Source organism: Kogia breviceps, chromosome 2 (assembly GCF_026419965.1).
Source record: "Kogia breviceps isolate mKogBre1 chromosome 2, mKogBre1 haplotype 1, whole genome shotgun sequence".
Classification (NCBI taxonomy): Eukaryota; Metazoa; Chordata; class Mammalia; order Artiodactyla; family Physeteridae; genus Kogia; species Kogia breviceps.
The window spans coordinates 36,249,965-36,277,571 of NC_081311.1; the positions used below are offsets into that span (position 1 = coordinate 36,249,965).

Sequence of the window (27,607 nt, forward strand, 5' to 3'; positions counted from 1 at the left end):
ACTAGCCTCCCAGCCTCTCTCGGCACTAGAGTGGTCATTTTACACAGTCCTGGCCAAGGCGACTGAGATGGAAGTTCTTGGGGGAAGCTCCTGGAGAAGGGCTTACAAAGGACAGACTTGGTTGCCTTAATCTTTTGCCTTTTGGCCTTTCTCCTGTCCTTTTGCCTGGAATGTGGAAGTTATGCCTCTCTTTGTAGGAGCTATCTTAAGGTCACAAAAGAAGTCTGTTAAGAATGGGAATTTAGAAGGACAGGTCTCTGATGGCATTGCAGAGTCACCATACCTGTTTGGGACCCCTGACCTCCATGGGAAAACAAACCCCACTTTGGAGAGGTTATTATGTTCAGCCCAAAGCATTCCTAACTGGTACACTCTCACTTACTCTATAAAATAATAGTTATTCTCATTTGCCATGCTGTAGGGAATTCTGGCCAGACCTCAGCTAAACTAAGACCTTAAATAATTGGATTTTCTTTATATCTCTGTACAAGAATGGCTGTTATTCAGAATAATAACACCGAAGCTGCACAACTTCTGGAATCATCAAACAAAATTATGTTATAGTAAGTAGACTATACTTATTTAAGTGGAAGTCTGCCTAATATATTTTAGAAAGATTTTTCACAATAAGGAACAAACATTAACTTTAGAATTCAATTAACAAAACCATCTTATTCCCTAAGTATTCTGGTTAATCAGCATTTTTATACCTGATAATTTTATTTTACTCTGCATAAATGCTGCTTTTAAAATTAAAAAATGATGTTATGTTCTTTCAACCTATGAGAAGTTCTTTCAACCTATGAGGTGTGAAGTTTATGAAATTACTTACTTGACTAAATCAAATTTAGGTCATGAACTTAAAAGAAAGGAAAAATAATTCAGCTTCACATCTTTTCTAAGGTTAATAAAATACATCCAGTTAATTACAGAACATAAAGATTGCCAGTATTCTACTTTTTTCAAGTAAATATCCTGAACTAGAGCTCGCCAGCCTACAACTATATGAGTGTTTTTTTTTGTTGTTGTTGTTTGTTTGTTTGTTTGTTTTTTGCGGTATGCGGGTCTCTCACCACTGTGGCCTCTCCCGTTGCGGAGCACAGGCTCCGAACGCACAGGCTCAGCGGCCACGGCTCACCGGCCCAGCCGCTCCGTGGCATGTGGGATCTTCCTGGACCGGGGCACGAACCCGTATCCCCTGCATCGGCAGATGGGCTGTCAACCACTGCGCCACCAGGAAATCCCGAATGTGTTTTGTGGGGTTTTTTTTTTTTTTTTTTTTTTTTGCTGTACGCGGGCCTCTCACTGTTGTGGCCTCTCCCGTTGTGGAGCACAGGCTCCGGACCCTCAGGCTCAGTGGCCATGGTTCACAGAATCAGCCGCTCCGCGGCATGTGGGATCTTCCCAGACCGGGGCACGAACCCGCGTCCCCTGCATCGGCAGGCGGATTCTCAACCACTGCGCCACCAGGGAAGCCCCCGGGTGTTTTTTAATTAAAGTATTTGAAACTAAAAACTTAATCTAAAGAGATAATAGAATGAGACAAGTTCCACCCAACAGATCTGAGTGATACAGGATATTAAAGTTAGCCAGACCTTTCAAAATTAAAATATTTATGAAGTTAAGTCCTCAAATATTAAAGGTATGATATAGCATAAGGGACACATTAGAAGGAATACAGAACAAGTAGAAACTATTGTCCCAAACTTCCAGGTCCAGTATGGTAAGCAATAACTACATGTGGTTAGTGAGAATTGTGATGTGCTATATGTGTAAAATATACATTAGATTTCAAAGGCTTTTATACAAGGAAAAGACTGTACAATATCTCATTAAAATTTTTATATTGGTTATATGTGGAAATTATATTTAGGAAATATGGGCTAAATAAAATATTAAATTCAAGTTCACCTATTTCTTTTTACTTCTATTTTTACTAGAAACTTTAAATCTGTGGCTCTCATTATGTATTTCTCTTGGCCAGTGCCTGTCTACAATAAGGAATTGAAACAGACTCTCAGAGACATAGGAGAAAGCTAGTGAATAGACAAGATTGTTCTTCTAAATGAGGAAAAAATGACATTAAAAAGCTGTCAGAAATTCTTGAAAGAAGGCTGCTTACTAGAATTTTGTGTCCACGGAGTCTCTCCTGCATAGAGCAGCCCGAGTGAATGTCGCAAAATGTAAGTCAGGCCCCGTCTCCCCTGCTCAGCCCCCCAAGGGCTTCTCATCTTGTTGAGAATAAAACTGAAGGCCTCATAAGGGCCTGCCAGGCCCCACAAGGTCTGGCTCCTGGCCAGATGTGTCACTTACATCTCCCTTTCTTGCTCACCCGATGATGCTGGCCACTCTGGCCCTTCAGCTGGCTTTTGGGCATGGCCGTGTGCTGTTCTCAGGGCATCTGTATATAGGATTCACTTTCTCTGGATCCTTCTGTGACTCACTCTCACCTGTCTCAGGACTCTGCTCAGATAGGCCCGCCCTCACCTCACCACCTGTCCTTGCCCACTGCACTGTCCTCGCCCTCAATCCCTTTGTAATTCATCTACCTGGCACCTAACACTGCCTGGAAAAACCATATCCGATTGTTTCCTTGCCTTTATCACCACCATATCTCCATTGCCTAGAACAGTAGTGGGAAGCAGTTAGGTTCTCAATAAATATTTGTCAAGCAAATGAATGAATGAAAACATTTTAAGAGAAGCAACCAAAAATGACGGAAAAAAAGTTTGGAAGGAAATACACCACAGTGTTAATCAGATCTGTTTCTGGGGCGATGAGAGTATGATTGATTTTAACTTTTTCTCTGCTACCTCCCCAAGTATGTCCGCTCTTCTTCCTTGTTCAAAGAACCTTATTTTGTTCAGGGACCCTCTCTTCTACGCGTGGTCATGTTTCATTCAACCACTCATGGTTGTCTCGTGTTTCTATCTGTGATTGGTTTAGGGATAAGTATGTGATGTCATTCACAGCTAGTGAGCTTTCAGCACAAGGCTGTGGAGAAGGCCATCTGGAGGGTTTTACTGCTTAAAGAGAGATGCTCGTGAAGAAACGGTATGTCAAAGTCCCACTGGGTTCGGTTTGTGTGTGATGCTTGGAATGGCAGTTGCCATATCCTGTCCATGGAGCTGCCGGTCCCAACACTGAGGATGTCAGATTGAAAAAATGGAAGGAAACCCAGTCCTGCCTGATGTTCTTGGGCTGGCAAATTAAGTATCTCAGAGCCAGCCAAATTTGTGACTTCATGTTTGGGGGAGATAGTAAATCATTCTCAGTGTTTAGGCCATTTTGAGCTGGTTTTTCTGAAAAATTTTTTTTTCCTAGCCAAATGTGTCTAACTGATCCTCTGTTATAACAAAATTCAAGAGAAGCAGCCTCCAAATTATAAACCTGTCAGACAAAAGTGCAGAAGTCAGAATAAGACATACGGTTGTAGAATCTCCCTAAGGAATAAGCTAGGGACACAATTAGCACAAAATAAGCGCTCAGTACTTGAGAGAAGAACAACTCCAACAAAGAAGAAACACCTTGAATTCCAATATAATTGTATAAGCTTGAATTATAAATCTAACACACAAATGTGAAAAAAATGATTCTGCTTTTCACGTAATCTATGCTGGTTCAGGCACATTTGGAGTCCTGAGTTCAAGTCTGTAGTCATGTTATGAGATCACTGACAAATTCTACCGAAAAGAAGGATAACTTGTTTTCAGTAGAACTATTATTTTTGTCTGGGAAACTGTCCCTACCCCTATTCTTACTCCATGTGTTTTGGTGAAGTGGATGCCCCAGTCCGGGTTGTTGGGTGTTTTTCCTGGCCTGCATGATTTGTTCAGGGATGGATGTGTGAACTGATCAGAGCCAACAAAACACAATAAGATATTTTCTGGCTGTGCTGGGGGAAAGCATACACTTTTGAATCAGATTGAACCTTGCAAAATATAACTCTGGAGCTGCTGGACACCATATTGCCTTTCACTGAGCTTGAGAATTAAGCCACATTGATGGGAATAGAGATGAGAATTGGAGGGAACCCAGATTCTGGTGACATCGTTTTGGGCCCCTGGATTGAGACGTGCCTGAAGTGTAACCTCAACTTGTTTTACTTGTGAGCCCTTACACTTGCCTTCTTGCTTAATCTTGTCTGAGTGTGGAGTTCTGTCATTTCCAATGGAAAGGACCTAACTGAACAGAAGATGCGAAAAGATCACAAATGGCTGCAGTCATTTATATATTTGTCATATGGAAAAGATTAAGAATTAGTCTCAGTTGCTCTAAAAGAATAACACCCATGGAAGGGAATCCATTAAAAGGTACAGTTGTCCTGGACTTAGCGTAGAACTTTTTAAACATTTGTGACCATCCAACAGTGTAGCTGTTTGCTTCAAGCAGCTGTGACTTCTCTGTCAGTGTATGACTTTAACTAAAAGCTGGTCATGCTCTAAGTGGGAATTTCCATATTGAGTTAGAGTCAGGGCTTCTAAGCTCTTTCCAGCTAGATATTCAATGATTCTCCAATATAAATGGGAAACAGGGATTATACTAGACCAGGTATATGGATGTGCTTTGTAACTGATTCAGTAGAAAAGTGTGTATTGGTTAAGGGGAGGCTCTGGAGAAAAACCCATGTTTGAAACCCAGTTTTGAGCTTTATTAACTATGTGACATTGAGAGACTAAGTTAACCTCTCTGAGCCTCAAATTCCCCATTTGTAAAATGGGGATAGTACCTACCATTTAGGGTTATAAGGACTGAATCCAATGCTGTGTATAAGCATTTATCACAGAGCCTGGCATGATGAATGCTCAGTAGATACTAGCCAGTATTATTCAAATGCTATGAAAACATGAGGCAGAATTATTTTTGCTCTTCTTGTTCTTTTAGCATAATCATTCTGGGGATAAAAGGAAAAAATTAGCCATATTTCATTAAACTTACACAATGGAGGGTGGGTTTATGGGTAGACAAATGTATAAAAAGAACACAATTATTTTCCCCCATACATGTAGAAAGTAAGTTTATCAGCTATGATTTTTAATTCTGGAAGGTTTTTGCTTTAGTGTAAAGATACATGTCGTGAAACAGGACTAAGGGAAAGAAGAGAAGAATAGAAATAGCCTCTGCACTAAAGTTGTAGTGGTTTTTTTCGGTCATTGAATTTCTAATTCTGTTTCTTTTTCAATAAACTCATCCCATCTGATGACTTTCCTAGGAAGTCCTAGAAATACTCAGATGTCCATGAGTATTACATGGACAAAGCAATTACATAGGCCAACATGAAAATTACAAAAGGAAAAAGGATAAAGAGATTGCAACATTTGATTGAAAAATATTAATAAAAGTCTTACTCCTTTGAAGTAGTTCCCCTCTCTCCTTGGAGTGGTTTTGTAGTGATTAGTGTGCCAAAGGAGGAAGGAAGAGGAGGGGAACGTCTCTCTCTTACTGATGTATGCCGTGTATCCTAGGAGAGGAAGACAGCTAAGCTATTAGACTCTGAGATGGCTCATATAGACTACTAGTACTGAATATTATTTCAAACTGATAAATAATGCCATGTTATGGGGAAATAGTTTGAAAAAAATGCGAGAATAAAGGATTAAAATGAAAGATAAGAATGAGTAACCAAATACCTGATGCCTATTTGCTATTTTAAAGTATTATGTAGATAAGAATAAAGTTGTGCTGCTATGATGTGGAGGTTTTGTTTTTAGGAATTTGTCTTAATATCCTCTGAACTTAGGAGGTTATTGAATTATTTAATGGTAATTTTGTCATCAGTTTTCAATTGAGATGCCTTCCTAAATACTATTTTTAAAGATATACTGATTTATGGTTCTTCCCAAGAGGTTTTTCTTAATTCTTTGTTGTATGTTTTAATTTACTTTGAAAATTATTGGTCTTTCTATATGATATTTTCTTTCTCTTTTCATTTCTTTCCTCTTTTAATTTCTTTCTTATCTCACAGTCCACAAAAGGGATTTTCAATTTTACTCATTTTGTTCAAAGCACTGACTCTTGGCATTTGGTGTTTTTGCCAACTGGTTCTGATGTTACTGTTGTATTTTTGCTTTGGTTTTTAGAACCGAACTTTTAAAATTCCTTTTGTAGGTTGGAATATATTATATAATTGATTTTCTAATTGTAAAACATCTTATGTTCATTGTTCTCATAATTATTTAAAGTATGTATTTGGTTATAGTTAGTTGAGAGGTATAAAGCTGAGTATGTTTAAAACTTTAAATGAGAAAATGCATTTTGGTAAGTACATGCTGATTTATATTCTACTCCTATTTCAGTGGAAATATGTGAACATTTGTGATGGGCCTAGGTCCGATAAGCAATTCAGTTCAGAAAGAAAATACGTTGGAATTATGTATTCATATGCATACATAATATGCTTTTGAAGATTAAATATACTTGTTAGTTGATTGCTTTGGGGGAAGATTAATGGAAATGGGCAAATTAATTATCAACAATAATGAATAGAAATGAGAGTATAGAGTAAATTTCATTTGTAACTTTCCATACAACTCATTTAAGGGGAAATGGTGTTTTCAAAGTATTAAATAGAGAGGTATGTGTCTTTCCCAAAGCTATATATGCCATATTTTTCTATGCTTTTTAATAACTTGAATATCAATGAATTTAGACTGCTATGCATGATATTCTTAACGTAGGAGTAAAATGATGTTCATATTCAAATGGTGCAGCAACTTGGGGTACATTAAGGAAACTTGCCTTCTTGTCTTTTCTGCAAGGATGGCTCAAGGACACACACCTTCAGCCGTTGCAGGAGTTTTGTGAACTGGGCTCTGGGCTCCAGATAATGGGAGTGTTCTTGGCTAATGGGAAGAAACATCAGTCCTGTGCTGTGTGTCAGTGGGACCTTGAGTGGCTGAACACCAGCCTTTGCCAACCACATCCTTCCTTTTCTTCAAAGGCCAACTGAAGGACAGGTGGCCCCTAAGTTTTAGGGCTCATATCACCAAGCTATTGGAATTGTTTCATCCTTTATATGTCTGGGTGTTCGCATCTGAATTGTGGATGTCCTTGATGGTGGATGGCATAGGTAAAAATGTTGTTGATAGCATTTGAATTTATTTATCCTATTATTTATGGATTACTGGATAAGTAAACGATGGCAAAGCCCTGCAATGGAATGCTATGCAGCTCTGAAAAATCATGAGCGAGCTCTCGATGCACTAGTGTAAAAGTATCTCCAGGATATATTGTTAGGTGAAAAATGCAAAATAGTGCATCCAGTATGCTGTCTCACATGTAAGAAAGTGGACATGAACACGTATTTCTATTTGCTTGCCTTTGTACAAAGAAAAGCTGGAGGAGTGCACAGGGTTCTAATAAAAGTGATACATTTACGAGGCGGGGGTGAGGAGGATGGAAATAGGATTTGAAGTAAGACTTCTCAATATACACCTAATTATATGTAAAATTTTGAAGTATGTGAAGATGTTACTTATCCAATGAAATAAGTTAACATTAAAAAATTTAAAAAGAAAATATCACCCTGGATGCATGAAGCGAATGGATTAGGAAGGAGAAGAAGATATATGGAGGGCCGATTTAGAGGCTGTTGTGGTGATCCATGGAGAGAGAGTGATTCTAGAGTGGTAGCAGTGTAGACAGACAGAAGCAGGTAGGTTTTAGAGGCACTGAGGAGGTAAAATAGGCAGGGCTGTGTCGATAATGGGGAGGGGAATGATGAAAGAGGAGGAGTCAAGGATGACTCCCAGGTTTCTGAACCACACCCTTAGATGGATTCACGAATCAGGGGAATAGAATAAGGCTCAGTTGGTGGAGATGATGATACATTTGCACATGTCGAGATGGGGCCAGACCCATACAAGGTGTTGAACTAAGGAGTGAATAAAATGTTTTAGAGATAGCAAAGTAGAGACGTGAAGGAGGCTGTTGGATTTGTCAGTCCGGAGCTCCAAGGGGAGGTCTGGGCTAGGGATTTGAATTTGGGGATCATCAATCAATAGAGGTTTTTGAAGCACTGGTAATTGTGGAGGAGAACTAGGAAAGTAGAAACAGAAGAAAAGTGGGGTTGGGACCCAGCCTTGAGGAATTCCAAAACATGAAGGCCCGCTAGTAGAGGACAAGGCAGCAAAGGAGACTGGGCAAGAGTGGGCAGAGGGGTGGGAAAACTGGGAGAGTGTGGCAATATGGGACCAAGGGAAGAGTTTCAAGAAGGAGGCGGTGAGTGCATGCTGAGAGCTGCAGAGCTATTGTGTATGACGAGGATGGAGAAATGTCCTCGGGATCTAGAGAGGGCATCAGTCATCCCAGCGAGATCCGTCTCAGAGGTCTCTTGGGTGAAAGGGGATTACAGTGGATTGAGAACTGCTTACTTCAGATACTGGCCCACCATCTTCCCTGTCATCCTGGCTTGAAAACAGATGAGCTTCTTCAATTCCTCCTTTATCTTTATCCCTACCCCTCATCCTTACTAAACCATTTTCAAGTTCTCTTTACTCTGTTTCAACATTATCTCTTGCTTCTGTCTTCTTTTCACCATTTGTACTGCCACTTCACCAATTCAGATCCAGCCAGCAATCGCACCAGTGAATTCTACAAACACCTACTGTGTGCTGCTATACTCTGTTGTATGTAGAGATAACTCCCCTCGAGTCTTACTTCCTTTCTCAGATGCTTTGTATTACAGCCCTCTTACCCTCTTATTGGATCGACTCAGGTTACAGTTTTATTTGCCCATTCCTTTCTTAAAGAGTGGGTTCGGAGGAAAGGAAGTCAGCAATATATTTTGAGTGGCTGTTAGGTAGAGAGTGGGGCAAAAGCTTTACTTACATACATGTTCTCATGTAATCATCGTAGTGAATCACAAGATAGATATTCTTTTCCTGTTGCTTTATGTGTGAGGCAGAGAAAGCTCAGGAAGTTTGAGGATCTTTTTCAGAATACTTTAGCTAGTTAAAAGGACAGAGCTAGAATTCAAACCAGATCTGCCCAGTGCAAGGTTTAGATTGTTTTCATTTTCTCTTGAGGTTAAATATCATCTAGCCACTCCAGAGATGTTACCTCTCCATGCAGCCTAAGATAAGGAAGCGGGCAAGGCAGTGCCACAAAAGTTGTGGGTGGAGAGCATTTTGAGAAAGACTGGGCAGTCTGCAATCACACTTCAGGGAGGAGAGAAGTCGAGAGTTATCAGAAATGAGAAAAAAACAATTAGAATTGACTAAAAGGGAGGTAACTTTTAGAGTAAACTGCTTTTGAGTGATGAGGGTGGAAACCAGATTATTGGGAGAATCAGAAGGAAGTGGGTGGGTAGGAAACAAAAGCAGCTGAGATAGACAAGGTGTTCCATAAAATTGGGGTGAGAAGGAACGAGAACTATGGAGGATTGAATGGAATATAATATAGACACACAGTAGAAACACATGTGCCCACCCATACATTTATACCTGTTGGTGGAACAGAATAAACCTGTAGACTTGGAAAGTTAAGAGAGAGAGGAAGAGAAAATAATTTAGAAGCTGGGCCTTAGAGGAGGGAAGAAAGCACAGGCCCACAGTCAGTGTTCTTTAAATACGTCCTTGCACAGGGAAGGTTTAGATTCTGTTGAATAAAACTTGTGTAGGAAACTCCTGCTTGAGATAATGGGGATCTTCAACCCAAAGGGACATGCCAATCTCAAATTTCAAGGAAAAGCTGAGGTCCAGACACCTAGCCTGGCAGGTAGAGGTGAAAGGGCTTTGAGGTTGTGATCACAATGCAAATCTGTGTTGCAGCTTGCCCCCAAACCCACCCTGAACTCCCTAGTCCTCTCCCCTGCCTTATTTTCCTCCATTGCACTCATAATTATCGGACCCTACTATATGCTTTTACTTATTTGCTTATGAGTTTTCTCTCCACCCCACACCAGTTTGTCAGCTTCATAGATTTTTGTCTGTTTCATTCACTACTGTATCTCCCCAGCCCTTAAAGCAGTACCTGGTGTACTGCAGATACTTAAGATATAGTCTTTGAATGAATAAATTCATCAGTCAAGATGGAGTCAAAGTCCCAGTGTAGGCATGGAATGGATTTTAGAGTTGCTTCAAACATTAGTGTTTGTGGCTCACTTTTTAGAGGATGCAGGTGTCAAGTTAAAACAGTAGGGTTGGACAGACTCATTCCTAGTGGTGCGGTGAAGTACTTGCCAGCGAATCCAATTTCTAAGGTCACGTGCTAGTTAGGAGAATAAGGCATTGTTACGCTGTCTCAATTATCTACTGTTGCCTCATAAACCACCCTGTAACTTTATTTATTATTGCTTCTAATGTCCTGGGTCAGGAACTTGGGCAGAGTTCATGTGGGTGGTTTGTTGACTCCAAAAGGCGTCATGTGGGATTACTCACTTGGCTGCACTCAGCTGGTATCTAGACTGGACTGAAAGGTCCAAGAAGGCTTCATTTATATGTCTGACTCCCCAGTGCTCCCCGACGTGGCACTGTCTTTCTTAACAGGGTTAGCTTGGGCTTCCTTGCAGCATGGTGGACTCCTAAGAGGAAGTTTTCCAAGCAGTGAAGGTGGAAGCTGTAGATCTCTTAAGGCTCAGCATCAGAAGTTACACAGTATCACTTGCCTCACTCTCTGTTGGTAAAGATAAGTCACAAGGTGAGTTTAGAATAAAGGAGAGGGGAAGAGTTTACCTCTCAAAGAGAGAGGGGCAAAGAATACATAGCCATCTTTAGCCCACTGCATCTCATTAGGAGGTGATATTGTTAGGATGCTTAGAACTGGCTTTCTCTCCCAATTTACTTTGCGATCCAAGAAGTTAGTGAGAATTCAGAGAGCATAATAATTTGCACAATTTTCTGAGGAATTGAATACGGTTAAATTAACAGTTAATTCCAAACTTGCCAAGTTCATGGAGAGATTTGTAAGGAACCAACTGGCAGGTGAGTTAAATGACTGGTTAAAATCATTATTTTTAAAAAGGCCTTGCTATATTTTAGAGAAATAATTTAATTTTTGTGAAAATTAAATGTGCTCATTATAAAAATTTCAAGCAATTGTAAAACATACAAATAAAACCACAAATCATCTAAACTCTCCCTGTGCAGAGAAAAAAAACCCATGATAACATTTGGTGAGCATCATTTTAGATGTCTTTTTGATGCAGAGAAAAAAACCCGTGATAACATTTGGTGAGCATCATTTTAGATGTCTCTTTGTGCTTATGTCCACTTAGAAGGATGGCTGGCTGTCTGGTTGGCTGACTCTACAGGCAGGTAGATAGAAAGTTGATAGATAAAAAATTATAAGAATGAGATCACACTATACATGTTATTTTCATATAATATTGAAACTGAGTTTACTTGAATTTAAAAGAAGAAAAATGAAAAAGAAGGAAGAACTTCAAGTAAGAGCTATTAATTTTAGAGCTAGTAGTTCCTAAAAGATTGTATGAAGGTCATGGGGAAAATATGAAAACCAGCAAGAAATTGGATTTACATAAACTATATATTAAAATTTTAGACAGTATCAATTGTTCCCCGCTGTGAAAGTTGACATGGTTAGAATTCTAGCACTGTATCCTACCCTGTTTCCCTCAGCTCCTGATTCTGTTTTTCTAATATCATTCCCACAGGTATTAGTTTCTACATTTAAACAGGTTCAGTGATGACCTTGGTTTAGAATCATGGTTCTAAATTCTTCAATTTGATTCATCTTTTGGTTGGATGAATTTTGGTCCCCCCCCCCAAAGGGATAAACCCATATAGGGCACTATGTCCCCCCAAATTCTTTCATGTTTGAGAAAGTCTCCTTGTTGATTTCATAACCTTAAATAGCAGGTATAATGTTATTGTACACTCACATCTGTCTAGACTTTTTTTAAGTTTGTCCTGTTACAGATTGATGCTGTTGAGAACCAGCTCAATTTTCTTTCCCCCTTTCATATTCCTCGATTTCTTTTTTCATTTCAGATGTCTGCGTACATCTTTCCACGTTCTGAATTTCAGTGACTTTACCTGGTTAGATCTCGTTGATAATAATTCTGTCATTTTTTTCCCCCCACTATGTTATGTGTCCCTTGGATCATAACATTCAGCTCTTTCATTAAGGAAAATATCCTATATTATACTTTTTATGTATTGTACCTCTGTTTACCTCTGCACCTCTGTTTTCAATTTTGTTGTTTATGTTTGTTGGGTTCTTTCTTTTCTTTGGGAACACCGGTGATGTTTAGGTTGCATTCTCTTTGTATGACTGTTATCTTCTTTTTGATTGCTTGAATGCATTTTTCCCTCTGTGTTTTATTTATTGTTATTACCTCAAGCCTTTACTTCATGCCATTGATTTGCTTTTCAGGTGCGTCTGTTCTATTCCAAGCTGCTTCTAATTTGTCTATTAAATCTGCACTGGTCGTGTTTTGGCCTCAGTTTATTTCCTTAACTCTACAGTCCCTTTTTAAAACAAATTTATTTTATTTATTTATGTTTGGCTGCGTTGGGTCTTTGTCACCGCAAGCGGGTTTTCTCTAGTTGCAGAGAGCAGAGGCTACTCTTTGTTGTGGTGTGCGGGCCTCTCACTGTGATGGCTTCTCTTGCTGCGGAGCACAGGCTCTAGGAGCGTGGGCTTCAGTAATTGTGGCTCGCAGGCTTTGTTGCTCCGCAGCCTGTGGGATCTTCCTGGACCAGGACCAGGGCTCGAATCTGTGACTCCTGCATTAGCAGGCGGATTTTTAACCAATGCGCTTCCAGGGAAGTCCCTTACAGTCCCTTTTTGTGTCTTGTTCTGTTGTTTTAACATCTCATCTTTGCGCCTCTACTGTAGTGATAACATATACTTGTTAAGCTCCTTCACAGTGAAAAGTATTTGTAGGAAAACGGCTTCTCTTCTGAGGGTTGTGTTTTCTTTTTGATCTTTGTTCTTCAACAGTCTTATGCATATTCAGTTGCTTCTTTCACCGGGGTTATTTTTGTAGCATGTTGGTATAGTTACTATATCATTTTTTTCCCATCCTGCTCATTCATAGGTTATTTTAAGCTTAATGTTTGTTCTGACATAGTGTGGTTGACTTCTTCTTGATATTCAGCCCTATTTGATATTGGTTAATTTTATTCTTTAGACTACTGTTTATTGTATCTACTTCTCCGTAGCCTAAAGGTGCAGGGCTGGAGGAAGGGAAGGGAGTAGACTTCACTGCAGCTGAGTGTAGCCTTTAATGGAGTACTGTTCTTTTTTCTGAATTCTCATTCAATGTCCCGTACCAGAGTACTTTCCATTAAGCTGAGGGTTACCCCTTGTGGACCTTGGTGTATCCCAGTTCAGTCCAGTGTCCTAAAAGAGAGCAAATTCTGGTGGCCCTTCTTACCTTTGCTGAAATGGTATGTTGGGGCTTCTGTTTACAATGGTTTTTCATTACTTTTTTTCAGGCTGGCTTCTTACCACCTCTGTTTGCTTCTCTCCAAATAAGAGGGTACTAGTCCGAATTTTAAGGATTTTATTCACTTACCCTCTTTCTTCAGTACTACTTCTGGGGGTGAGGTGGGATTAGAAGCCCCTTAGTACAATCATACAACAGAAAAATATATATATATATATTTTCCCTTCCTGTAATCTTTGAACTTTTAAGCTAAGCTTTTATGCCATTCCTTTATTTTATTGTTGTTGGTAAATTTGGGGCTCACTCTTTGCCTTGCCATTTCTCTGTTTCTCTGAGTGGAAAAATTCTGTGGTGGGAAAATTCAGGGTCTGTTGTAAGTTCAGATACAACGGCAGTGATTAACACCAGGCATAATGTAGGGGTCACTAGTGATCTCCTATATTGTTCATTTTCATGACTTTCTGTAATTACCTAAAAACACTGCTTTGGTAGTTTTTAATAGACATAAAGAGTTTTACGTAATAGGCAACTAAAAAACCAAGTGGACAGTAAGAGGACCCTTATGTTTTTGCATTAAATGACGGAAAAATTCAGCAGAAAAACCATTGCCTTATGATAGAGTGCAGACAACATTAATCTCACTGGAAGGCTTGTCTCAACCTGAGTAGGTAGCAAATAGGTCTTTGCTCAGCTCCCTTGGTGGGATATTTTCTGTCTCCTTAGCTGCTCTTGTGACCAAGTGTCTGTGGTAGGCAGAGTTCTAAGATGGCCCCGAGATTGCCCTTCCCGAGTGTGCATGCTCTGTATACTTCCTTCCCCTTGAATGTCAATGGGCCTGATCTAATCAGGTGAGTGCTTTTCAAAGAGGGTCTAAAGATCAGAGAGGTTGAGAATTGCAGCCGATGCTTGATGGTGGTAACCTCTGTAGCTACAGGAAAATGAATTCTGCCAACAAACACGTGCTTGGAAGAGTACTCTGAGCCTCATGTGACACCTCAGCCCTGGCCAACACCTTGATTTCAGCCTGCTGAGACCCTGAGTAGAGAACTCAGTTGTGCTGTGTCCCGACTTTTGACCTACAGAACTGTAAGGACACCTACAGGATTGGTGTCAAGTCACTAAATTGTGGTAATTAATTAGGTAGCAACAATATATGAATATTTTAAAAGTACTTTTAAGCGATTTGCTTTATTTTAATTAATTCTGATTCTCTCCCTAAAGGGAAAAGCTCACTTCTTGTTTCATAATTTACTTTTTCAAAGAGGAAGCTTTTGTTATGCTTTCCAAATTTTGTTGAATTTTGTTACTTTTTTGTCCCTGCTCCTCTGCCCACTTCTCTTCCTCAATACTGAGGTCAGAATAGGGATTTTAGATTGTTTACTGGTTTTAACTATAATTACAGCTTGGACACACTGATGAAAATGATTTAAAAGTAGAGTGGAACCCCATTTTGAAAATAGTTTTATCCCACTTGATCACGGTGTATGATCCTTTTAATGTGTTATTGGGTTCCATTTGCTAGCACTTTGTTGAGGATTTTTGCTTCAATGTTCATCAGTGATATTGGCCTGTAATTTTCTATTTTTGTGGTATCTTTGTCTGGTTTTGGTATCTGGGTGATGAAATAGATAACTTATAAGGACCTACTGTATAGCACGGGGAACTCTACTCAGTACTCTGTAATGGCCTATTTGGGAAAAGAATCTAAAAAAGAATGGATATAGGCATATGTATAACTGATTCACTTTACTGTGCAACTGAAACTAACACCACATTGTAAATCAACTATACTCTAATAAAAGTTAAAAAAAATAGTTTTAGAGAACAGGTCAACATCCAGTTCAATGGCATATGTTAAGTCCATGGTGCTTTTTAAAATTTTATTTTAAAAATTAACTTTATTTATACATATTCTAAACACTACACAAGTCCTAACTGCACAGTTCACTTAATTTCTACAAAGTGAACATACCTATGTACACACCCAGATAAAGAAATAGAACATTTCCAGAACATGCCCTCTCCCCTCAAGGCAACGACTCTTCTGGCTTCTATCACCATAGGTTAGTTTTGCCTGTTTGGGGAGTTCTCTTTTGGATTTGGCTTCTTTAGCTCAGTGTCATGTTTTTGAGAGTCATCCATGTTGATGCAGTAGTTGGTTCATTCTTGTTATTTTATAGAATTGGCTGTGTAAACATACCACAATTTATGTACCCATTCTACTGTTGCAGAATTGTACTTATTTTATTCTTTTAGAATGGGTTGGTTTTATTTGGGGTTATTACCATTAGCACTGCTTTGAACATTCTTATACATGTATTCTGATGAATGTTCATTGTATACATAGAAGAATTGCTGGGTCACAGAAAAAAAATATATATGTATTGGGTTGGGTATTTTTTCAGCTTTAGGAGGTGTTAAGAAATGGTTTCCCAAAGTTATATCAGGTTACACTCCCACCTGCAGTGCATGACAATTACAGTTGCTCTGTATCTTCACAAAACACTTGGCATTATAATTTATTATTCTTACTATTACTGTCACCATCATCATTATTTTAAATTTTAACCAGTCTGATGTATGTTGGTATTATCTCAGTGTGTTTTTAATTTGCATTTCCCTCATGACTCATGATGTTTAATACCGTTCCATATGTTTATTGAAGGCCAGTTATTTTCAAACTTTGGGTCATGCTCCATTATTGGGTCATGAAATCAAATTAGTGCATTAAGACCAGCATTTAAAAAATCTGAAGTAGAATAGCATGCAGTAGAAGAGAGTGAATTGCAAGTTGTAATGGTAAGTATGGTATGTATTTATACATATGAAACTTTGTTTCAGTTTCATATGTATAAATATATGCATCTGTATCTATATACCTTCATAGATGTACACCCATATGTATGTATCAATTTCTTATTTGTATACGTAAATATATTTCACTGAGCGACTGTGGGAAATGTATTTCTTGTTGTAAAAATATTCTTATTTCTTCTTGTCAGAAAGGTTTATGAAACCCTACTGTGTATTATGCATTTAAACAAATCTACAACTTGATGAAGACATAAAAACCATGCTTACCTCATTTGCATTTAGCACAGTTCTGAAAGATAGAACTCATAACTGAGATATCGGAAATATGATTTGTGACGATTTTGTTAGGCCAAACTGGAAGCACACCATTAAGATGAAATATGAAAAGTAAAAGTAAAGTCCTTCATACAATAAGTGTAAAGTCTTTGTAATTGAATGAAGGAAAGTTACCCTAAAAGTGCATGGGATAAAGAACCAGAATCATCAGTCCTAAATATAGAACCCTGAGTCTCCAGACCTCGAAAGATAATCTGTGGATGGTGGCCCCAGAGGCTGTATGTTTCAGAAGATTATTGGTGAGTCTGATAATCTGATAATTTCGGGAACCACTGATGTAGGCTGGAGGTTGCAGTGAATTTCACCTACTGTAAGGGAGGAGGTCTCATGGAAGAGAGATTCTAAGTGTGCAAACCTTCTTTAAGCCTAACATTCCCCAAAACACTGTATTTCAGAGTAATTCTACCCAGTTTCCTTTACCCCGTACAGTATTATTCTATAGCAACAAAACTCAGGAGAAGCCATTTAATTAAAGAACCATTATCTATAATTTCTATACAGTTAGGATAGAAGACAGGCAGCGAGTTAATTTGCTTTCCAGTTCCTCTCCATGTGTATTTTAACTCCCCAATCCTCTTTTTCTCTAAACCCCCACTATAATGGAACCCCTAATGTGAGTTGCATACATTTTTCAATTATATAATACTTTGGTGCCTTTGTCTCTGAGATTTACTGTACTTTCACATTTGTATGCATTTTAAAGTAAAATTCTGAAGGCTTTATAAGCACCCTGCTTTCTAATTAACAGTGAGCATAAAATGCTAGTGTGACAAATGTTAACCATGCATATTAGGGAATATTTAGAATCAATCTAATTTGCTTCCCCCCGCCCTGTCCCAAAAGGTCAGATTTATACTATCCAAGATTGGGGAGAATGAATTTGTTATTTGGACAAACACTTCCCTGAATACCAATATTACTTTACGTAGTAATTATGGGATTTTAAATGCCAACGAGTTCTGTTTTCTTTGTGTGAACTTGTGAATGTAATAAAACACTTTTGAAAAGCTAATCGAATAAAACTATCTAAGATTTAATTATCAGCTTCTTACAGATTTTATGCAGCAGATCATCTCTGTTGCCAAAATCACTTACGTGACTTAGGAATCACAGAATTCTCTTAAATCTTTCATTTTGTTCTTAGAATTAAAATGGCTTTAAAAAAATTATATACAGTTTAAAATTATGCATAAAAAAGCAGAGAAAAAATTTTAAACTAATCAAATCTCTGCAACTCAGATAAAATTGCTATTATTATTTTGGTGGATCTTTTTCGAGACATCTCAGAATATATACATGCACATACTCATACAAACACCTAGTTTTACATAAACAGATTAATAGAATATATGATATTCTGTTACTTGTCCTTTAGGGCTAGTCATTGTTGTCTATCTACTTTTGGTTGGGTTGTTTACATATCAGTAAATAGATATATATACATCATAATTTTTAATGGTTACATGATATATATACACACACACACACACACTATACTGATAGATATTTAGATTGCATCTCTTTTCTCCTCTGTTATATGTTTAGTTAACATCCTTCCTTGCACGTTAATCACTTTGCACCTGTACAATTATATTCCCAAGACAAATTCCTAGAAACCTGAGCCAAAAGGCAAATGTTAATGTATATTAATTACCAAACTGCCCTCCAAAACTGTTATCTCAGTTGAAACTCCCGTCAGCAAGATAATAGAGCACTTGTCCTTATTTTAAAATTTGTATATCTTTAATTATTAATGAAGTTGTACATATTTCTGAGTGCTTATTGGATATTCTTATTTCTTTTTTGTTTAATTGCTTCACTATTTTTGTTGAGATGGTTGTCTTTTTCTTACTGACTTGTAAGAGATCTGTGAATGTTGAGATATTGTTATTTGGACTGCAAGTTTGTCATTTGACTTAATTCTGTATGTAGGGATTTTTAACTTAAACTAAATGTCATTTATTTATTTATTTATTTTAATAAAATTTTTGTCAAAAATTTATCAATGCATCATTTGATAGTTTCAAGCTTCTGTATCATGCTTAACAATGACCTTTGGCCAGATTGCAGAAATACCCATATTTCCTCATAGTAGTCTTAGGGTTTTAATTTTTTTACATAATAATCTTTGATCCATCTGGGATTTAGTTTTGAATAAGGAGAAAGATAATTCAGAGTTATTTTTACCCCAATTGCTAGCCAGTTGTCAGACTTCATGAATATCTAATCTTTTACTCTGATTTAAAATGACTTACTTTCTGATATTAAATTCCCTTATATATTTGAATATACTTCTGGGATCTATTTTGTTCTATTGATCTGTCTATTTCTGAGTAATTATTATTGAAATTTTATTTCTGTGGCTTTATACTTTTTTTATAAGTATCCCTTCATTTTGCATCTTTTTCAGATTTTGTCTACTTTTGCTTATTTACTTGATGAACTTAAAATTGGTAGAACTAACAAAAGAAATGCTAGAGTTATATATTTTTATATTAATTAAGGGAAAATTGGCACTTTTATAATACTAGACTTTCTTATTAAAATTTTTTTTTCTCATGGATTCAGGTGTTCTCTTAGGTCTCTCGGTATCATTTTATGTTTTCTTCATATAGGCCCTGGTCACTTAAAAAGAATTTTCTAGATATTTTAATTTTTTGATTGTTGCTGTAAATGAAATTATTTTCTTCCATGATATTTTCTGATTGTTAATCCTTTTTTAGAAAGTTGTTGACTTTTGTTTATTTATTTTATTTCCAGACACTTTAATGAGCACTCATGTTTTTTTCTGATCATCTTTTGGTTAATTTTAGCCTTCAAAAGTCCCAGGTGGTACCCAGGAGACTACAGAATAAAATATAATTCCATTACTGTAAGACTTTACTTGAGGCCATTAGAGAATGGAGCCTAAAATAGGGAAGTTTATGGAATATAATTTGTATATCCAGGAAGGACTGAGTCCTCATCACTGAAATGTAATGTAAGTCAGACTAAATATATTAGGATGAATAAGTATGTGGTTCTTATGAGATTATTTAATACTCTGAGATGTCCTTTGATACTCAATTAATTAATCTCTCAGGTTTAATCTTTGTAGACTTGATATTACTTATGTGAGCAGGAGAGAGGCTAGATTTAATTAAGCCTGAAGATATAAGTCCCTATTTAAGTAATGAAAATGTGAAGGATGGAAGGGAAAACAGAACTGGCTTCCTCAAGAACTGGAGTTTACCAGGTTGTGAGTTCCAGGCTTGCTAATTTTTTGTATGACCCCCCACAAATACAATATAATTTCTTTTCTTGTCATGCATGAGTAATCCTCCTTCCTCCTTCCAACAAACACCTACAGTATTGCTCTACCTACCTACCATCCCAACCCCCAGTAAGTAGATGTAAGATGGTCTGACAATGCCATCTGGTGGCCACCTAGGAAACTAGATGAACTAATCTCTGTCATTGGACCTCCAACCTGGGTTGGTACAATATCCTGGAAGCCAGGTCCAGGCTTGGGAACAAGCAGTTTATGCCTGTGGCTACAGGCAAAAGGAGAAAATAATCAAAGTCCAAGCCCTGGCAAAGGCTGCCTGGGGAATCTGGGAAGGAGACCAAAGGCTCCATTCACAGGAATTGATAGAGAGCAAGGACTAGGTCCAAAAAGAGAGGTTTGCAAAGGAGTTCCAGCAGGAAAAACTTGGAGAGAGCTCCTGAACCAAAGCAAAGAAGGGGAGATTTTTTTTTGGTGGAAACTGCATTCAGCCTCAGGGCAGGGATGAGCTTAATTGGGGGTGTGCAGTCAGTTCTAACACCTTCCTTCAGTGCTTTCCTCATCTACCTTTTTTCTTTTTTTTCTTTTCCTTAAATGTTTTTTTCCCATAGCTTAAAACTCAGATAATTTGACAATGCCACAGAAGGTCGAGGCTACTTCACACTTCCCTTCTCTCTATCTTTCCCCTCTTCTTCCCTTGCTTCCTCCTTCCCACTTCCTTTTCTCTTTTCCCTTCCTTTTAGGCTCTTATTCTTGAGCTCTCAGGAGAACCTCCCTCTTTCTCATCCTTCATTCTATCCAGGAACCTGGATATTATTATTATTAAATAATATTATATTATTATTATTATATATAATATATTGTTATATATTTTATTATGATTATAATATATATTATTATATAATAATATTATTATATAATTATTATTAAAACATAATCCTAGTTACAGCTGAAAAATCTAGAGAGAGTGCTTGTGAGTCAGCTTTATCAAGGACAAGGGAAGGCAGAGGTGAAATGAAGAACTGGTACCACTAATGCCTGCATCCTTGAGAGGAGGGATCAGAAGCCCCTTCAATGTCACCACGAGGCTCAGTCCTCCCATTCACCCCCTGCATGATCTCCCCATGTGCCTGCATTCACAATTTTTGTTTCTTTTGTTCATGGCCATATTCCCAACATTTAAAACGGCATCTGGCATATAGAAGGAACTCTATTGATATTTGTTGAAGGATGGAATGAATATTCTCACTGAATAAGCAAATCTGGCTTATTTGTTTTTTACTGTATTTCAATTTTGCCTTGTAAGTGTTGCATTGATGCTACTTTTCATTGTGAAAGCATGATTTGCGACTTTTGGGAAATAATTCAAACGTAACACGTGAGGTTATTTCTACCACAAAAATATTTATTTTTTTAAATTCCAAACCACCAAGTGACCTACTTTCAGCACATAACTTTTCATGTTTCACAAGTGTATCTTTTGTGTACATAAATGAAGTAGAAAACCAACAAAATGGCCAGCTTTTACCTACCTTAGCTTCTCAAGTGCGCTTTGAATCCTCCCTCAAACAGAAGCTAAGACTATTAAATACAGAGGAGAAAACAAATTTGGAAAGTGGAAAACTACCAAGCACTTGACAGAACATCTTGCTGACTATGTTCTCTCTGTTTGCTGAGTCTCCTTTGCATTATAAATCCTTGATAACAGAGACAGAGAAATATCTATTCTCTATATAGAACTAAGCACAGAATTTGCCTAATATTTTTCAGAATTATTCCCTTCCTTGTGATCCTCCTTAAAACTGGAGAGATGAGGCAGGCTGCTTTGATTTTATAGCTTGTTCCTCGGACCTTACTCTTGCGTGAGAATTTTCTGGGGATAAAAAAATGATCACTTGCTACTTTCCATTCCAAAACCCTGGGATTTCCTAAATATCTCACAGCCCTCGCTGATCCTAAAGAAGTGCTTTCATTGCATTGCAAAGGGGAAGTGAAAATGAATTCAGAGCTGGCCTGAATTAAGACAACGGAGATCGGTGGATGTGTAATATCCGAGTGTGGTAGAGCTTGGCTAACTCATGAGGATGCGTCACAACATCCCATCAGGCTTGACACTTTGTTCCTGGCAGATTTCAGTGACAGTGGTCATGGGGGGGGGGAGGCATATGTTGAATCTATAGTTCATTGACTACACAGACTGTGAGAAGCTACAAGGTATGAAAAGAGCATGGGCTAGCAGTACAGGCAGAGGGTTCTTAGGCTGAATGCTGGCAGTGCCTTTGGCTGACTGTGTGACCTAGAAAAAAATAGGTAACCTCTCAGAGTCTTAGTTTACCTTTCTATGAAATGGGAATAATGCTGCCTACCTGGAAGGGCTGTGTGAAGAAGGGAGCTACTAGGTACACAGCCTAGTCCCTGGCTGCTGGTACTCCCCAGTTGATCTGCTGTGATCACGGCAGTCACGTGTTCTCTTTCCGTTTCTCTCCCAGGTACCTTGGGATCACGAGGCCGCTGACGTACCCTGTGAGACAGAATGGGAAGTGCATGGCCAAGATGATCCTCTCTGTCTGGCTTCTGTCCGCCTCCATCACTTTACCACCACTCTTCGGCTGGGCTCAGAACGTAAATGATGACAAGGTGTGCTTGATCAGCCAGGATTTTGGCTACACGATCTACTCCACTGCAGTGGCATTTTATATACCCATGTCCGTCATGCTTTTCATGTACTACCAGATTTACAAGGCCGCCAGGAAGAGCGCCGCCAAACACAAGTTCCCCGGCTTCCCGCGTCCCGAGGAGCCGGACAGCGTCGTCTCCCTGAACGGCATGGTGAAGCTCCAGAAGGAGGTGGAGGAGTGTGCAAACCTTTCGAGACTCCTCAAACATGAACGGAAAAACATCTCCATCTTTAAGAGGGAACAGAAAGCAGCCACCACCTTGGGGATCATCGTCGGGGCCTTCACTGTGTGCTGGCTGCCATTTTTCCTCCTCTCGACGGCCAGACCCTTCATCTGTGGCACCGCGTGCAGTTGCATCCCGCTGTGGGTGGAGAGGACATTTCTGTGGCTGGGCTATGCAAACTCTCTCATTAACCCCTTTATATATGCCTTCTTCAACCGGGACCTGAGGACCACCTACCGCAGCCTGCTCCAGTGCCAGTACCGGAATATCAACCGGAAGCTCTCAGCTGCAGGCATGCACGAGGCCCTGAAGCTTGCCGAGAGGCCTGAGAGACCTGAGCTTGTGCTGTAAGGTCATTTATCACTGTTTTCCTTCTATCCCCCCCGACCCTTATATGGGACTCCTTTTTGAAGCACATTGTAGAAAGCTTCCAGAATCAGTAGCAAGCTTAGTTTCTGCTAAGCGTATCAGACTTGAATTTAGAATACTGTAGACTCCAGTCTTCCACCCAATAGAATTCCAAAAGCCAAAGATAGGTTTTTAGTTGGAGTGGAAGAAGAGACTGATTCGCTGATGAATTGCAATTGATGTCAGTGCTGACAAGGAAGGTGATGTTTTTCATCCTTTCTCCATAAATAACATCCACATTAGCTCCTTATAGCTCTGATTCTTGTAACATTATCATTTTAGTTGCTATTACTCTTAGATCCAGTAAAACTATTTCGATGACCTCATCCTTCACTGGTGGAAATCATGAAGGAGGTGATATTTGGGGTGGGTCTTGAATAAAGAGTAGGATTAAGGGATGGCAGGGGTGGAGGTGGGTTTGGGGCTACTCAAAGCAGAGGGGACAGCATGAACAGAGGGACACAAAAATGGATGGAGGTACATAAAGAATCTGGGGCGTGTCTTCAGCAGGACCTAGAAGCTGGGTAGATTGGGGTCAGCTTGGAGGGCAGGTAGGCAAAGTGGGTGTGGGGAGAGCTGAAGGTTTATGAGCTGGAGTGAGACAAGGTATGCAGTATAAATAGGGGTTCACAATAGGAGAAGGGAAATGGGTAGGAGACCAATGTAAAAGAGAGGTCTCCTGTCAGGAAGGCCTGCACGAGGAGGGTGGGAGAAGGGCCCGAGTATTCTGGGGCAGTATGGAGTGGTTCCTGTGGGGAGATGCCAGGATGGAGCAAAGTCTTGAAAACTACAGAGCTTTTAGAAAGTCCTACCCATGTTTACGAGTTGGGAATTGATAGAGAGTTGCTGAGTTTGTCTGGGAAGCACTAGTAGCTTTCCAAGAAGCAATTACAGTAGAGTATTGGGATCCAAAAAAGGACCACAAAGGGCCAGTGGTGGTAAGGAAATGGGTTTTGCATGTAACACACATATGACTGAATTTGGCATTGTAAAGAAGGAAGGACACAATATAGCAAAGTTGGCAGGTCCAGTGAAGATTTTGTTTTAAATTTGAGGTAGAGGAGACATCTTCATGTTTGAAAGCTGAGGGGAAGAAACTGGATTGAGGAAACAGAAGGTGCTGGTGAGAGAGAGCGAGAGCAGATCAGTGTTGGATGTGAGAGAAGAGTTATCCCTCTTCACTGAACATGGTTCTCTGGAATAGACCAGAGAACCATGGACAGTGGTAGCTTAGAGGGACCTCCTCAGTCATCTTGCCCAATCCCTTCATTTGACAGAAGAGGTAACTGAGTCCTGGCAAGTGAGATATCCCACAATGATTAACGTTACCACTGGGTCTAGATCCCACAGGATGTGAGTCTTGCCTCTATATACTCTCCATATGCTAGCCTGCCTTTATTTGTGATCAAGATGGCCAGGGAGACCTCTGTGCTCTCACCTATCTCAGGGGAACAGGGTCCCGGAGTGCCCTCATGGATTACAGTAGACTCTAGGGGCTCCCAACCTAGGATACACCCCAATGACTCTGAAAACCTCAAGGAACTCAGCTTGTTCTCTAACTCATCACCAGGATGAAGGAGGCAGAAACATCTCCTTAATATGTATAAGGGAAACCAGAGATCATCATTTCCTGTCCTAGGAACTCAAAGTTGTAAGACCACAGATATGCTAATTCTTGAGCTGTGAATAGCTTCACAGGTATTTATTTTTACTTCTATTATATACACTCTTTGGTACATATGAAATTGTTCGCAGTAAAAAGTTAGAGTTGTTTTTTTTTTTTCAGAAAGAATACAATCTTAGGTTTCAGAATATATGCAATGAGCGACCTATATCCCCAGGGATCTTTCCAGGCCTTTAAGATTCTTACTGAATTGACCACTAGTATTTGTTCACCAGGACCAGATTCTAAATTCCTTCAGGGAAGGAGCTATGTCTTAGTCAAATTTCTGTTTGCAGAATCTAGTACAGTGCCTGACACTGTATTAGATAATAAAAGTAATAATTTCTAATAATTATTGAACACCTACTACATGCTATCATGGTGTACATCATTTTACCTGTAAAGTAGGTGCTTCTGGCATCCCCAATTTTCAGAAGAATAACTGAGGCTCAGGGACATAAAGTAACTTACCTCAGCTCATATAGCCCCTAAGTGGTAGGTATGGTATGAATCACTCCAATGCATGTGCTCTTAGCTATTATGCAACACTACTTGTCAAATGACTTGAGTCTGTAGGAGTGAAGAGCTATTGAATGTTCTGAGCTGGGGATTTTAGCCATCAGCTCTCTAAGAAGACATTTAGAAAAAACTTGTTAATAGAAGTAAGTTAAGTTTATTAGACTTACTGTAGCTTAGGGGGACACCTTCTTGACAGAGACTTGATAGTTTCTCAGATGGAGGGAATAAGCAAAGGATATTGATAGAGTTTTAGAGCTTGGGCTGGGTCATGTTAAGGTAGGGAACTGGTAAGGACTGGGCAGAGATTATGACATGATAGCTTTGGATTGGTGGGTATAACTAAGTGAGGGCCTTTTTTTTTTTTTAAACTTTTTATTTTATATTGATAGCTGATTAACAATGTTCTGATAGTTTTGGGTGCACAGCAAAGGGACTCAGCCATACATATACATGTATCCATTCTCCCCCCAAACTCCCCTCCCATCCAGGCACCGTGATGCCAGTATTAATGAGCAAACTGTCAGTAAGTGTAATAGTCTTACTATTGATGAGTAAGCTTGTTTAGTTGGTGCGTGGTCTTATCTTTTGGAAACAACTATTTCCTGGAACAAGTACTGGGTGATTTTGCCTGGCCCCAGAGTTGTTTAGCACAGGAGCTGAAAAGCGTGTTGGTTTCAGTTCCCAGGAGTAACATGCTGAAAGATGCGTTTGAAGAGAGTCTCCCTGGCAGCAGTGGGAAGGGCGGATAAAATAGAAAGACTGGTGGTAGGGGGTCCAGTTAAGTAGCCAGTATAGAAACTAGGAAAGAACCATTGAAATCCTGAACTAGGAAACACCACTCTGTTAATTTTCCTCCTATACAGTCAAAGAACTTGAGAATAATTTTATTGATTATTTTAGCTAATAATTCACACATAATTCAGATAGTTTACAAAATGCTAATTTTCAAATGTCACACAAACAGGCTTTCCAGTTTGAAATAATAGTCACCCACATATATTGATGATTCACTCTCACGTATTATGCTGAGCACTCCATGTGAATTATGTCACTTAATCCTTATGACTTTATGAGAGGTTGGGTTCCTTCATCTCCATTCTGTTGGGGAGGTTAAATAATTTTTTCAGTCATCCATGGGGAGCTGAATTTGAGCACAGGACATCTGTGTTTAAATGTACTTTTAACTTCCATACTACTATGACTTTTATAAAAGTAAATCAGCCAACATAACATCCAAGGATATTTGCCTCTGTGTCTTTAGCTAATGCGGAGTCTGGGGTATTATTTTCCTATTAATATAAGACAAGGGTCAGCAAAGTTTTACTGTGAAGGGCCAGATGGTAAATATTTTAGGCTTTGCTAGCCATACAGTCTCCACTGAAACTACTTATTTCTGGCTTTGTAGTGAGCAAGCAGTCCCAGACACAAGTAACCAAATGAGTATGGTGGTGTACCAATAAAACTTTATTTACAAAAACAAGTAGCCAGCTGGATTTGGCCCACGGGTCATAGTTTGCTCTCCCCTGGCCTCAGAAAATGACTGTGTCCTCGTTACATCTCTCTGTTTGAATTTATAATTATTGATCTTATTTATAATTATGGAATGTTAAAATCATTTGGGATGAATGGCCTAAATATTTATTAACTCTAGGAAGTTTCTAATTAGAGAGTTGGAATAGCTGCTATTTAAAAAATTCTATACCAGGCTGCTTTCTTTTCAGTTCCAATGTGGGAGGACTCCTTTTTAAATTCTTGTTTATAACTGTATCAGGCATTGAGGAGGATACAGAAAACACGTGATGTCTTTCCTGCCTTAGTGCATGTATTTCTATTCCACAGACTGTACATAAACACACACATGCTCATTCACTCTTTTTGTGTTGAGAACACAGGAAAAGTGGAGACAGGAAAAGCTATAGAATTCAAAGGAGAGGAAAATAACTCAGTGATTTCCCTAACTCTGATCAGAGAAGACTTCTGGAAGGATATGGGCTCGAGTATATCTATGAAAGTTAAAGCATTTATAACTAAAGGAGACTAGAGATGGCATTCCACATGAAGGAGACATTTGCTATAGAGGCGTCAGTGTGGGACCTTATGCAAAGGACAGGCTGCCCAAAGCTAAGCATTGTTGTAGGGGAGATTTAGAGATCATAATGGAAAGGTCGAATAAATTAAATTATGAAGGATCTTCCATTGCAGCCCCAGAAATTTGGGATTTTTAGTGTAGATAAGTGGTTCTCAACCTGGGGTGATTTTGCCCCCAGGGGACATTTGACAATGTCTGGAGACATTTTGGTTGTCACAACTGGGGGAGGGGAAGACCTCCTGGCCTCTGGTGCGTAGA

The 27,607-nt window shown here is 39.0% G+C and overlaps 1 protein-coding gene across 5 annotated transcripts in view; it reads left to right on the forward strand.

Annotated features, from left to right (window-relative positions):
• The window catches only part of HTR7 (5-hydroxytryptamine receptor 7), a 94,686-nt gene that overhangs the window by 60,964 nt on the left and 6,115 nt on the right, over positions 1-27,607 (forward strand). For 3 of the 5 annotated variants that reach the window (XR_010838888.1, XM_067025062.1, XM_067025061.1), the window contains exon 2: positions 22,259-23,017. Coding sequence is in view for 3 of the 5 variants with exons in the window: in XM_067025062.1 (XP_066881163.1) it covers positions 22,259-23,017 (759 nt within the window). In the remaining 2 variants the exon portion in view is untranslated. Of the gene's footprint in view, positions 1-22,258; positions 23,023-27,607 lie in introns of all 5 variants that reach the window. The other 2 variants (XR_010838889.1, XM_059055472.2) reach the window with 1 other exon arrangement.